This window comes from Danio rerio, chromosome 14 (genome assembly GCF_052040795.2).
Source record: "Danio rerio strain M-AB ecotype USA chromosome 14, GRCz13ab, whole genome shotgun sequence".
Lineage (NCBI taxonomy): Eukaryota > Metazoa > Chordata > Actinopteri > Cypriniformes > Danionidae > Danio > Danio rerio.
The window spans coordinates 34,577,514-34,590,735 of NC_141034.1; the positions used below are offsets into that span (position 1 = coordinate 34,577,514).

The 13,222-nt window shown below is 36.2% G+C and overlaps 1 protein-coding gene across 6 annotated transcripts; it reads left to right on the forward strand.

The window, feature by feature from the left end:
• The first annotated feature begins 324 nt into the window (after positions 1–324).
• Positions 325–11,430, forward strand: cnot7 (CCR4-NOT transcription complex, subunit 7). 6 transcript variants are annotated; one of them, XM_087280876.1, is made up of 7 exons: positions 325–754; positions 1,516–1,725; positions 4,437–4,630; positions 4,778–4,939; positions 8,547–8,718; positions 9,958–10,068; positions 10,166–11,430. In XM_087280876.1, exons 2-7 carry the CDS (start codon positions 1,609–1,611, stop codon positions 10,295–10,297), a joined length of 888 nt encoding a protein of 295 aa, XP_087137002.1. In that variant the 5' UTR covers positions 325–754; positions 1,516–1,608; the 3' UTR covers positions 10,298–11,430.
• Positions 11,431–13,222: the final 1,792 nt, after the last annotated feature.

The window sequence follows — 13,222 nt, forward strand, 5'->3', positions numbered from 1 at the left end:
AAAAAAAAAAACTGAATACAAATTATTACACATACCTTGTAAGAAACGTTATAGCTGAAAACTTGGGCGGTTTTAAAACGTTGACTTTTCCAAAGTACAGTATACCTTGAGAACGGCTATTGTCCCATGCCAGACAGATAGATAAACAGAGAGATAATATGAATATATAGAAAATAATATGAAAATAAACATTACCTGGGGGTTATGAAGCATAAACAAAAAATAACTAAATTGCACATCAGCGTCTTTATTTACGAACATAAAACTCCCACGAGGAGTTCAAAGGTCAGGCGTCGTGGTGTTGTGACGTCACGCTGTAGCGCTGTGATGTAGTTTCAGAGGTGGCAGCTGGTTGTTGATATCGGTGTTAGCCCAATAAAACTATATAAAAGTAAAGAACAAACGTCCCAGTCCTTTCTAAACAAGGTGATTGTGTATTACTGAAGCAGTATACGCTTTAAGTGTAACTACCTTGTTTGAGGAAAGGTAAGTCCTGACAGAAAAAAAGTCAAGTTTGATCATTCTAACAGGACAAACTTTGTGGCTAAGCTAGTAGCTAACACGCTAGCCTCATACAGAAATAAACATTCACCCCGTTCTCCAAACAGCACAATTCACACGTTACGAGAGGCTACTAACACAGTTCTTTGAAAGCTTAGTGTAGACGTGATTTCAGGACGTTTGCGGTGTTGTTTTTTCAGTTTAGCAGATTTTGTCCTAGCTGCTGCTGATGCTTCTAACCTGTCAACCAACAGTAAGTTATTTGGGCGTTTAATAGCTTTAGGACATGTGAGGTAGAATACAATAAACTATAAAATCACTTTAACGTGCATGCATATTCAAAAGCATTTTTGGCACACAACCAATCTTCCTACATGCTTTGTTTGCATATTGAAGTGAATGCTTCTGTTAGCCTGAAACCATGTTGTCTTATCTGGCACTTGTTGTAATGTTTAGTCACACTACAGTAGTTTTTTTCTGTATGTTGTAAGTATGAATCATTATTCAAATGCTGTCATGAAGCAAAAATAGCAGCCGAGGAGTCATGTTTACAAAGAGGAAGCTTAGAGGAAGAAAATCTCCTTCTGTTTCTAATCTTCATAATGCTGTCTGGAATGAAAAGGTTGTTCATCTAACAAAGTGTGAAATTTGTAAACACATTTATATTGATTTACCCAAGTGAATCATCCAGGCCATGGCAGACGTAGGATCCACAACTAAATTCACAGACAAGTTTAGTTGTTATTTAGAGTTTAGAGCAGAAAATTCAGTTTGTGCATACTTGATTACAAAATTCTCATTTTAATGACAGATGATGGACTTTTGGTGACATATATAAACCATTTAGTACATATTCTTTTATTCATTCTGCATTTTGAACACTGTTTATTTACACTTTCATAAAATGAATTTGCATTTTATTTATTTGTTAGTGTATTGTTTGTGATGTAGTAAGAATAAAGTCATTTGATTTAAATCAGCAGGCTAGTTGTAATGCTTTGTTTGTTTTTGCAGGCAAAAAGAGGGAACAAGCAACTATTATTTCATGAGAATATCCCCTGGGGAGTGTTTTTTTGGTTTTGATGCCGTGCACCTGAGAGTGGAACTATGCCCGCAGCCACTGTGGATCATAGCCAGAGAATATGTGAGGTTTGGGCCTGTAATCTGGAAGAAGAGATGAAGAGGATCCGACAGGTGACCCGAAAGTTCAACTACATTGCAATGGTGAGTTTGAAAGTCTTATTGTTTCATTTAAATGAGTCCAGTTTTATTTTTCACATGTGACCTAGGATTGTTGCTTAGCAAGTTTAAATAGTGTTGTTAATATCCAGAATGTCTACATCAGATGTCACAGAGGTGTAAGGGCATGTGATGATTGTTATACTTGTTGTTTAAATTTCGTTTAAGTTGTATGTCACTCCCTTAGCTTTGCACAAAACAAAAACACATCTTGAGGGCCCAAAAGCATTAAACTAGATAGGCCTGTGTAATTCAAGTGAAGAAAGAAAAAAACAGTTTGTGTTTTTATAATTACACATGCATTCTGGGATCGAATGCTTCAAATAGACAGCCTTTTCAGATCATTTTTAATGCAACAGTTTGCTTTATACCCAGCCTGTAACATCGGTATCTATACATTTTCTATACATTTTTATCAATTTTATTTTGCTATACATGGAAAAGTTAAAAAAAGATAGTTATGGTTGCATAAAATGTGTTTGTATTTTTATAAAAACAAATTCAGAAGCATCACCTGAGCTGTAATGTTTCAGAAAAGACCAGATGCATTGTCACCTGGCCAAATGTGAAACACTTGTGTTGTCATCAAAGCTTGTGCAGTAACACAAGGGAAAGGGAAGGAGGAAAAAAAACTTGACATCGGTGTAGTCTCAAGTTGGATAAAGTAGCATTCACTGCTTTAAGTCAGATGCTGTTCAGTATGTGCTGCCCTGCAAGTCAAATACACAAAGTCACATTTAATTTTGAAATAAAGCAGATTGCAGTTTTAATTGCATAGCTTAAATCAGTGGTTCCCAAAGAGGGGGTCGGCACCCCCTGGGGGGGGGTGGTCGCAGGACAATGTGGGAGAGCCGCTTGATGATTTCCAAAAATCTATTAAATTTAAATAAACTATTAGAATTACTATATTTTATTCATAATCTACAGAGCACACAAATAGTATTTAATAGTTACATTAAACAACATGGGCAGCATGGTGGCGCAGTGGGTAGCACAATTGCCTCACAGCAAGAAAGCCGTTGGTTCAAGCTCCGACTGGGTCAGTTGGCATTTCTGTGTGGAGTTTGCATGTTCTCTCCGTGTTCGCGTGGGTTTCCTCCGGGTGCTTCGGTGTCCCCCACAAGTCCAAAAACATGTGGTATAGGTGAATTGGGTAAGCTTAATTGCACATAGTGTATGTTTGTGAACCCAGTGATGGGTTGCAGCTGGAAGGGCATCCGCTGCATAAAACATATGCTGGATAAGTTGGTAGTTCATTTCGCTGTGGCGACCCCAGATTAATAAAGGGACTAAACCAAAAAGAAAATAAATGAATGAATTAAACAGCATACAAATAAAAATCTGCCTTTTTGTTTTGTTTTTTCTTTTATTGGATTGCGACTCCTGGGGTGTTTATGTTCGATTAACCACACAGCAATCAGTGGCATCAGATTGATTTTACGGCACCATGTTAAATTGTGACCTTTATGGCACTTGCATATATTAAAAATAAATAGGAATAAAATGAAAAAAAAAATAAGGTAGTGGGTTTCGCAAGTCACTGGAATTGCTATTTTGGGGGTCGCCGGCTTAAATGTTTGGGAACCCCTGGCTTAATCGAACTACTCAGTGAACCTTTACTTGCTGCCACCTGCTGGTGATTTTACTATCATATGTATTTGTCATTATACAGCATTATACTATTTAATTACTGTTATATATATATATATATATATATATATATATATATATATATATATATATATATATATATATATATATATATATATATATATTGAGAGAGACAGACAGACAGACAGACAGACAGACAGACAGACAGACAGACAGACAGACAGACAGACAGACAGACAGACAGACAGACAGACAGACAGACAGATAGATAGATAGATAGATAGATAGATAGATAGATAGATAGATAGATAGATAGATAGATAGATAAATAGATAGATAGATAGATATAGAATTTTTGTCAAGATTGTACACCTCAACTTGAATGTTAGCCTGATGGCAAGAGTCAGAAGACAGTTGCTGTCATTGTGGAGAGAGGATGAGGCACATCAGACAAGAAAAAAGGCCCTTTCATTCATTTAATTCATTATTCAATCCATTCCACAATGATTGGTTCAGACAGCTGTAGACGCTACTGCTCTTTGTAAATGACAATACATCATGAAGGCTAAACTTCGGTTCTAATATTATTGCTAACAAACTAAATCTATAAAAAAAATATAAAAAATTTTTTTAATATATTTTAAGATAAACATTTATTTAAATAAAAAAATTACAAAAGTTTTCATTAAAGGAGTTTTAAATTTTTATTTATTTGATTCTATCATGTATTTTTAAACTGAATATCACATATTTAAAGCAATTCTTCAAAAAATACCATCATACGTAATGCATACCATACTATAATACGTCATAATCAACAAAAATATTTACTTATGCATATACACTTAAAATATAATTCAAAGGGGAGCGGGATGAAGCACAAGCTTATTAAAAATAAAACTAAATAACTTGAATAAAAAATCTAAAAGCAAGTTTTTTTTCTTATATTAGCCTCAAAGGCTTCTTAATAAATATTAATATTTTGAAAAATCCCCAGCAAAGCCCCTTTTTGTATTTAACTATAACCTCGACTATAAATATGCAAATCGCCATGACAACCATCATGCGTTTTGTTGCATCTATAGGACACAGAGTTTCCAGGTGTAGTAGCGAGACCAATCGGAGAATTTCGAAGCAATGCAGATTACCAGTACCAGCTGCTGCGGTGTAACGTGGACTTGTTAAAGATCATCCAGCTTGGCCTTACATTTATGAACGAACAGGGCGAATACCCACCAGGGACATCGACATGGCAGTTCAACTTTAAATTTAACCTCACGTAAGAATTGCACTTTGTACGACGCTCTTTTTTTTTTTTTATTTTTTATCAGAGCATCGTGTTTTAAAGAGAGATGACAAGGAGGACTTTCCTTGTCTTCAGGTGTATCTGTGTGATACCTTCTGAAAGCTGGCCTGTGTTTTTCAGGGAAGACATGTATGCACAGGACTCCATAGAGCTGCTCACGTCGTCGGGTATCCAGTTTAAGAAGCATGAGGAGGAGGGTATTGAGACAATGTATTTTGCTGAGCTGCTCATGACCTCAGGTGTGGTGCTTTGTGAAGGGGTCAAATGGCTCTCATTCCATAGGTAATCTCACTGTAACATTTACATACAGAAATCTAGGCCTGTGCAGTATGATGATATATACAGTTGAAGTCAGAATTATTCGCCCTGCTTTCTTATTATCCCTCCCTGTATATTTTCTTCTACAATTTCTGTTTAACATAGAGTTTTTCTTTCAAAGCATAATAGTTTTAACAGGCGAGGCAGTGGCTCAGTAGGTAGTGCTGTCGCCTCACAGCAAGAAGGTCGCTGGGTCGCTGGTTCGAACCTCGGCTCGGTTGGCGTTTCTGTGTGGAGTTTGCATGTTCTCCCTGCCTTCGCGTGGGTTTCCTCCGGGTGCTCCGGTTTCCCCCACAGTCCAAAGACATGCGGTACAGGTGAATTGGTTAGGCTAAATTGTCCGTAGTGTATGAGTGTGTGTGTGAATGTGTGTGTGGGTGTTTTCCAGAGATGGGTTGCGGCTGGAAAGGCATCCGCTGCGTTAAAAAAAATTTGCCGGATAAGTGGGCGGTTCATTCCGCTGTGGCGACCCCGGATTAATAAAGTGACTGAGGGACGTCAAGAAAATGAATGAATGAATAGTTTTAACAGTGTATTTCTAACAGCTGATTTATTTTATCTTTGCCATGATAACAGTACTTAATATTCTACTAGATATTTATTAAGACACTACCATCCAGCTTAAAGTGCAATTTAAATGCTTATTAAAGGTTATTTCGTGAGTTAGGGTAATCATTGTATAACAGTGATTTGTTCTGTAGACTGTCAAAAAAAAATCTTAAGGGGGCTTATAATAATATTGACTTTAAAATGGATTTTTAAAAATTAGCTGCTTTGAAATAAAACAAATAAGACTTTTTCTAGAAGAAAATAATATTATAGGAAATACTGTGAAATATTCCGTGCTCTGTTAAACATCATTTGGGAAATATTTGACAAAGAAAAAGAATTTACAGAGGGCTAATAATTTTGATTTCAACTGTATATAAACTACCTGGCAAAAGTCATGTCGCTTATCCAAGTTTTAGGAAAAACAAATAATAACTTGATTTCTAGTAGTTCGAATGGCTTAAATGAAAGGCAAAGGCCTCTAGATTACGCTCATTTTACCAAAATAAAATACGATCACCCCTAACTTTTAATTATTTAATTAGGACAGTAAGGTCTGACTTTGCTTAGACAAAACTAACAGAAATATTGTACAGTATAGAATATAAAGTCATGGTGCAGTGGAAAAGAATTAATATTGTGTATGACTCCCATGAGCTTAGAGGACTTCATCCACAAATCTCTGCAATGACTCAAATAACTTATTAAGAAAGTCATCTGAAATCGCAAAGAAAGCGTTCTTGCAGGACTCAGGTTTATCAAGATTCTTTGGATTTATCTTCAATGCCTTCTCCTTCATCTTACCCCAGACATGCTCAATAATGTTCATGTCTGGTGACTGGGCTGGCCAATCCTGGAGCACCTTGACCGTCTTTGCTTTCAGGAACTTTGATGTGGAGGCTGAAGTATGAGAAGGAGTGATCCTGCTGAAGAATTGTAAAGCAATGGGCAGCACAAATGTCTTGATACCTCAGGCTGTTGATGTTGCCATCCACTCTGCAGATCTCTCGCACACCCACATACTGAATGTAACCCCAAACCGTAATTTTTTCTTCACCAAACTTTACTGATACCTGTGAGAATCTGGACTATATTCAGGTTCCAATAGGTCTTCTGTAGTATATGTGAAGATCGAGATGCTGTTCAACAGATAATTCATCTGAATTTCTACCTTCTGCCACTTTTACAAATGATCAACTAGAAATTGCTCTAGTTGCTCTTACAACTGGAACCAACGACAAGACTTTTGTCAGGTAGTGTATATGTGGACAAAATAAAAAGTATATAGTTTCATATTATGCTCTACTGTTTATTTTGTGATGTCACAAAATACATTGCTTTTAGTAATTTTTTTTTATAGTTGATATGAGTGCAATAATACACACCATTACGGGATTGGACACGGACACATGACTAGCAGCATGAGAAAGGTGTAATCTTGAAAGTGCAATGTTTACATTTTGCATTATATTTTACGATTAAGCATTTTTGAAAATTGGTTTATATTTTGTTCAGATTTATTTACAATTTCTGGAATTAAACATTTGTCCCGATGTTCTAAGTAAATTGAGAAATATGATCACACATGAATGAGTACTTTTCTGAGTATGTACTTTAAATTTTAAAAAAGTATTAGTCCTTTAAATGTGGTCAATATACACTCACCGGCCACTTTATTAGGTACACCTTACTAGTACTGAGTTGAACCCACTTTTGCCTTCAGAAGTGCCATAATCCTTCATGATATAGATTTAACAAGGTACTGGAAATATTCTTCAGAGATTTTGCTCCATATTGACATGATAGCATCACACAATTGCTGCAGATTGGTTGGCTGCACATCTGTGATGCCAATCTCCCACTCCCAAAGATTCTCTATTAGATTGAAGTCCGGTGACTGTGGAGGCCATTTGAGAACTCATTGTCATGTTCAAGAAACCAGTACGAGATGATTCACACTTTATGACATGGCACATTATCCTGCTGGAAGTAGCCATCAGAAGATGGGTACACTGTGGTCATAAAGGGATGGACGTGGTTAGCAACAATATCAGGTAGGTTGTGGTGTTGACACAATGCCCAATTGGTATTAATTGGAGCAAGATGTGTCAAGAAAATATCCTCCTCACCGTTACACCACCACCAGCATCCTGAACCGTTGAAACAAGGCAGGATGGATCCATGCTTTCAGGTTGTGGACGCCAAATTCTGACCCTATCATCCAAATATTGCAGCAGATGCACTGATGGTGATGCACTCATTAGAAGAGGCAACATTTTTTCCAATCTTCGATTTTGGTGAGCCTGTGCAAATTGTTGCCTCAGTTTCCTTTTTCTTAGCTGACAGGAGTGGCACTCGGCGTGGTCTTCTGCTGCTGTTGATCATTTGCTTCAAGGGTTTGCCATGTTGTGCGTTCACAGATGTTCTTCTGCATACCTCAGTTGTAACAGTGGTTATTCGCCTCTGACTTCTGGTGGCCACATAACTACCGCTCACTGGATATTTTCTCTTTTTCTGACTATTTTCTGTAAACCCTAGAGATGGTTGTGCATGGAAATCCCAGTAGATCAGCAGTTTCTGAAATACTCAGAGGAGCCCACCTGGCACAACCATGCCGTGTTCAAAGTTACTTAAATTACATTTCTTCCCCATTCTGATACTCGATTTGAACAGCAGCAGATCATCTTGATCATGTCTACATGCCTAAATGCATTGAGTTGCTGCCATGTGATTGGCTGCATAGAAATTTTGCATTAATGAGCAGTTGGACAGGTGTACTTAATAAAGTGACCGATAAGTTTATTTATAGACTATTAATTGATTGAATTTACAGAAATGGTACCATATCGTGATATATATCGTATCAGGATATGAAATAACTTAAATCGTGACATGCTTTTTGTCATATGGACCAGACATACTGAAACGAATGCAGTGTTTCAGTGGAGATTCAAGCTGTGGCTCCATTTGAAGTGTAAAATCTAAAGCTGTGACTTCTTCAATTATACTTCTTTATTTTCAGGCATATTCTTGTGTTTCTTTTAAACAGCGGCTATGACTTTGGGTACCTGATTAAAATTTTGTCCAACTCGAAGTTGCCAGATGAAGAGGTCGACTTCTTTGAGATTCTTCGTTTATTTTTCCCCATCATTTATGATGTGAAATACCTCATGAAGAGCTGTAAGAACTTGAAGGTATTTTATTATTAATGTTAAGAAATTAGCAGCATGTGTGAAATGTGCTTTAAAAACATGTTTCTCATTTGAAACTAATATGTATATATGTCTACAATTATTTCTGCTTGCTTGTAAGTCACTTAAAAGAAAATGCATTTATTTTTATTAAGTTGTTTTCTATTTAGATATTTGGAAAGTCACTTAAAGACATCTGTAATGTTTTCTAACTGTATTTCTATTTACCACTCTTTATCTGAACACCATTTCTGATTTTTTTTGTATATATTTCTAAAGTGCTGTTTAACATTTTTTCAAGACATTTTAAACATAATAGATTTAATAACATATGATATTTCTGTTGTCTTTGCCATTATGAATAGATAATATTTACAAATGTTCCCATAGTTTTTGTAAATACATTTCTATTCACCACTAAATGATTTTATTTATTAAAAACAATTTTTTTGTGATTTTAAGTAATCCTAAAGTGGTTTAAGGTGGTTACTAAGGTTAACTGGGCAAATAGGATACTACTGGTACTAGGATAAATTGGACAGCAGTGGTTTGTTATGTAGCCAAACTAAAACATAAAATAAAAAATTGTTAAATAAAAAAAATACCTAAATTATTAAAAGTTTTTAAATAAAATACTTTCTGCAGAAAAAAATATATAATTGAAAATACTGAAATTTTTCTGGCTCTGTTAAACATCACTTGGAAAAATAAATAAATAATAAATATTTATTTATAAATAATAATAATAAATTCACAGGAGACATGAGATGATAATTGTTTTCAAGGTTTAAAAACCGCCACGATTTTCTGCTATGCCACTCCTGTGGTAAGATTTTTATTTATTTTCTTTTTTGTTTTTTTAGGACAACAGAAAGAAAAGAAATCTCCAGCAGAAAAGATATCCAATGATGTGGTTTTAAATAGTAAAGAAGTCTGTGTTTCCAAATTATATACATTTGACCATGAAACCGTGATATTTTTATCTGTCATACGTCAGAATCTTATACCAGCCCATGCCTAACATTCATATGTTTTTGTTAACCAGTAAAAAAAAAAAAAGGCATAATGCGTTTTGTGTGTGTGTGTGTGTGTGCGTGCGTGTGCGTGCTTTGCAAAATAAACCTGAGTGTGAATGCTTTTTAAAGGCATCACAGTTTTTGGATGTCACCACTGTCGTCAGTGCAGCACTGAAGTATGAAGTGTGTGTATGTGTAAGTGTGATTTGTGTGCTGTGCTGCGCAGGGTGGCCTGCAGGAGGTGGCAGAGCAGCTGGAGCTGGAAAGAATCGGACCTCAGCATCAAGCAGGCTCTGATTCGCTCCTCACAGGAATGGCTTTCTTCAAGATGAGAGAGGTGTGCCTTCAGCTAAACAATAGCCAAAAAAATGCTAATCTTATTTGACATGTTAAAGTGTCACTGTATACTGACTTTAAGAACATTGTCATTGCAGATGTTTTTTGAAGATCACATTGATGATGCAAAGTATTGTGGTCACTTATACGGACTGGGTTCAGGCTCATCCTATGTCCAGAACGGTACTGGAAATGCCTACGAGGAGGAGGCCAACAAGCAGCAGTCATGACACAACAACAATCCCTCACCATAAACAACCTCATATACAGGGCTTAAAACTTGGCTTTTTAGTTGTCCTTGTTTTGTTTTCCATGAGAGATTTGATAGGAATTTGCACTTTAAAGCTCCAATCCAACAGATCGGAGAAAAACTTCTTCCCTTTGTTGCCTTCTCTGGGTTAAATCTTTTCACACAAAGTTCATCTTTTATAGTTAAAGAAGACGAACCATTTGGTGTTTTAGGTTTTTTTTCCCTCCCACAGCTCAGCCTTAATATTAAGCTACTTTTTACGTTCTTCTTTTTTTATCGTTAATTTATTGCATTCGTTTCTTCTTGTGTATTGTTGCGTGGTTCATCGACTGATTGCACCGGTCACCTACATGAACTGTCATTCCCTGATCACTGACTCCTCACACTTGACAATAGCTTTAGACAGACGGAGGATCTCACGGACGCACAGGTAAATGCTGGCACTTAAATGTCAAGCGAAGCTTCGCACCGATTTTACCCTTTACGTTGGGTTAGCACAGATTTTACCACACAAGTAAATTAAGAGTGATGATGTACTGTAGGAACTGCCACTATTTAAGTGAACTGAGGTCACCTCCTGGATCAAGATTGTCTTTCCGTTTTCATTTTTAAAAAAAGATTTAAAGGTTTTGTAGTATTTTAGTACCGATAAAGTTCAAAGCCTTTTACTCGTTTAAGAAATGACGATGTCTCTTAAAGAAATCTTAGCCAACTCAAATACTCAGTGTCAGTGGAATTAGTTTTACTTGTAGTGCTGGTTTTTGAATGGTGCACATGTTGTGCTGTTTGGGTTTTTCTCCTTTTTTGTATTGTATTCCTTTACAATTGTGTGTTGCGTAGATCTGCTGCATGTACTTGCTGAAAGATATTTGAATAAATGCTGTGTTAACTATTCAGAGCTTTTATAGACATGTGAATCGCATGAACGGCTCATAGCTTTTTTTTTTTTTTTTTTTTTTTACTTCTGTGAATTACATTTTGGTAGCTCTTAACCTTTCCCCTCCTGTTTGTCTGTCATCTCGATGTGTACAGTATCCACGGTGGCATTATGCAATATGAAGAGTGACTGTTTTTAGAGAATTTGGAAATAAAAGCCTGACTTTTCTAACATAATCAAATGTTGTTCAGACGTATGCTGCACTAAGGTTTGATTGAAGGTATCGTTTTAGGATACATTTATGCAACTGTTCAACCGACTGTTTAACAACACAACAGCTTTTAGAGGGGCTGAGACCAAACAGCAAAAGTTTTTAGAATAATAATTGTGAATAATAAATTTTAAATAATGTTTTTTTTCTGAAAACAGTGATGTTCATATTACATGTTTATTCTACAGGCGTGAGTGAGCAGTAAAGTGTGGGTCGCTTGGTGATTTACAAAAGTCAAATAAATCGTATTAAACTATTAGAATTACCATATTTTATCCATAACCCACAGAAGCTAAAAATAGTAGTTAATAGTTACATAAAAACAACAGCAACGCAAATAAAAAGCCATCAGCCTTTAATATTTATTTATTTTTTTGTCATACAATGGGTGTTTACATTTAATTAACAACACAGCAATAATGTTAGCTGCAGCAGATTGACTTTATACCCTTTATAACAACCAAATACTTTCAAAATGAATACAGGCCACAGCTGAACATTGAGAATGATTTCTGAGTGGTGGTCTACAAAATTAAACCAAGATAATTGACTATATAAATTATATATGGTTGTTAGACTGTTGCACTTTTTTGTGTTGTCAATATGCTCATGTTTATGTAGGCCGGTTGTTGTGTTTATAACCATCTCAGAGGAATGTTGGGGTTGCAAGTCACTGGCATTGTTATTTTGGATGTCGCAGGCTCAAAAGTTATGAACCCCTGGCATATCGGACATTGTCCGACCCCCAAAAAGGGGTGTTAATTTCAATACTTGTTAATCATCATTAAAGGAATAAAAAAAAATATTTAATTTGATGGAAAGTCATGAAAAAGCTATACTTGAATCGCTTTGTGTGGAAAAATGCATGAAGAAAGAGGTGATAAGAGCATTTTATAGGTTCTTTTTACAAGTTCTTTTCATGTTAGATTAAATGGTAAGAGTGTATGATTTCATTTGTGAAAACAAAAATTCAGTTCTTTTAACTAAATAAACTGTAGAAGGCTATACAACACGTTACTAAACTCACTGTTTATGTACTAGGGCAGGAATGTCAAACTCAATTCCTGGAGGGCCACAGCCCTGCACAGTTTAGTTCCAACTCTAATTAAACACACCTGATCAAACTAATTGCGTCCTTCAGGCTTGTTTGAAACCTACAGGTAAGTGTGTTGGCTGCGGCCCTCCAGGAATTTAATTCAACATACAGTTCAATATACAGGCCCAGAATGCAATAGCCAATCCTCTGATCACTCGTGTAAGCAGAGGAAATCTTAGGCTGTGGACAATGTGAATCATGTATTGTATTCTGATTAGTCCACCTTCATTGCCTTTCCCACATCTGAGAGTTACAGTGTGGAGAAGCCCCATGCCCAGAGTAAATCATAGGGATGGATAAGTGATGGTTTGAACCGCAATATCACAGGATTACTTAGGCCCAATAATTGTGCTAGATGGCAAGGACCATCGAACCATTCTGGATGACCGTGTGTACCCAATGGTCCCAACATTCTATCCTAAAGGTGGTGCTATTTATCAGGATGATTATCAAATCACTCTGTTATCAGACTTGCTGGGTATATTGGTGCATAGACATGAAAGTGAAGTTGAACATCTCCCATGGCCTGCACAGTCACCATTATTGAGTCAAACATTATTGAGCCTCTTTTGGGGTGTATTGGAGAAACGATTCAGGAAATATTTTCTGTCACCAGCATCACATAGTAACCTGAAAGCTATTATGCAAGAAGAATGGCTCA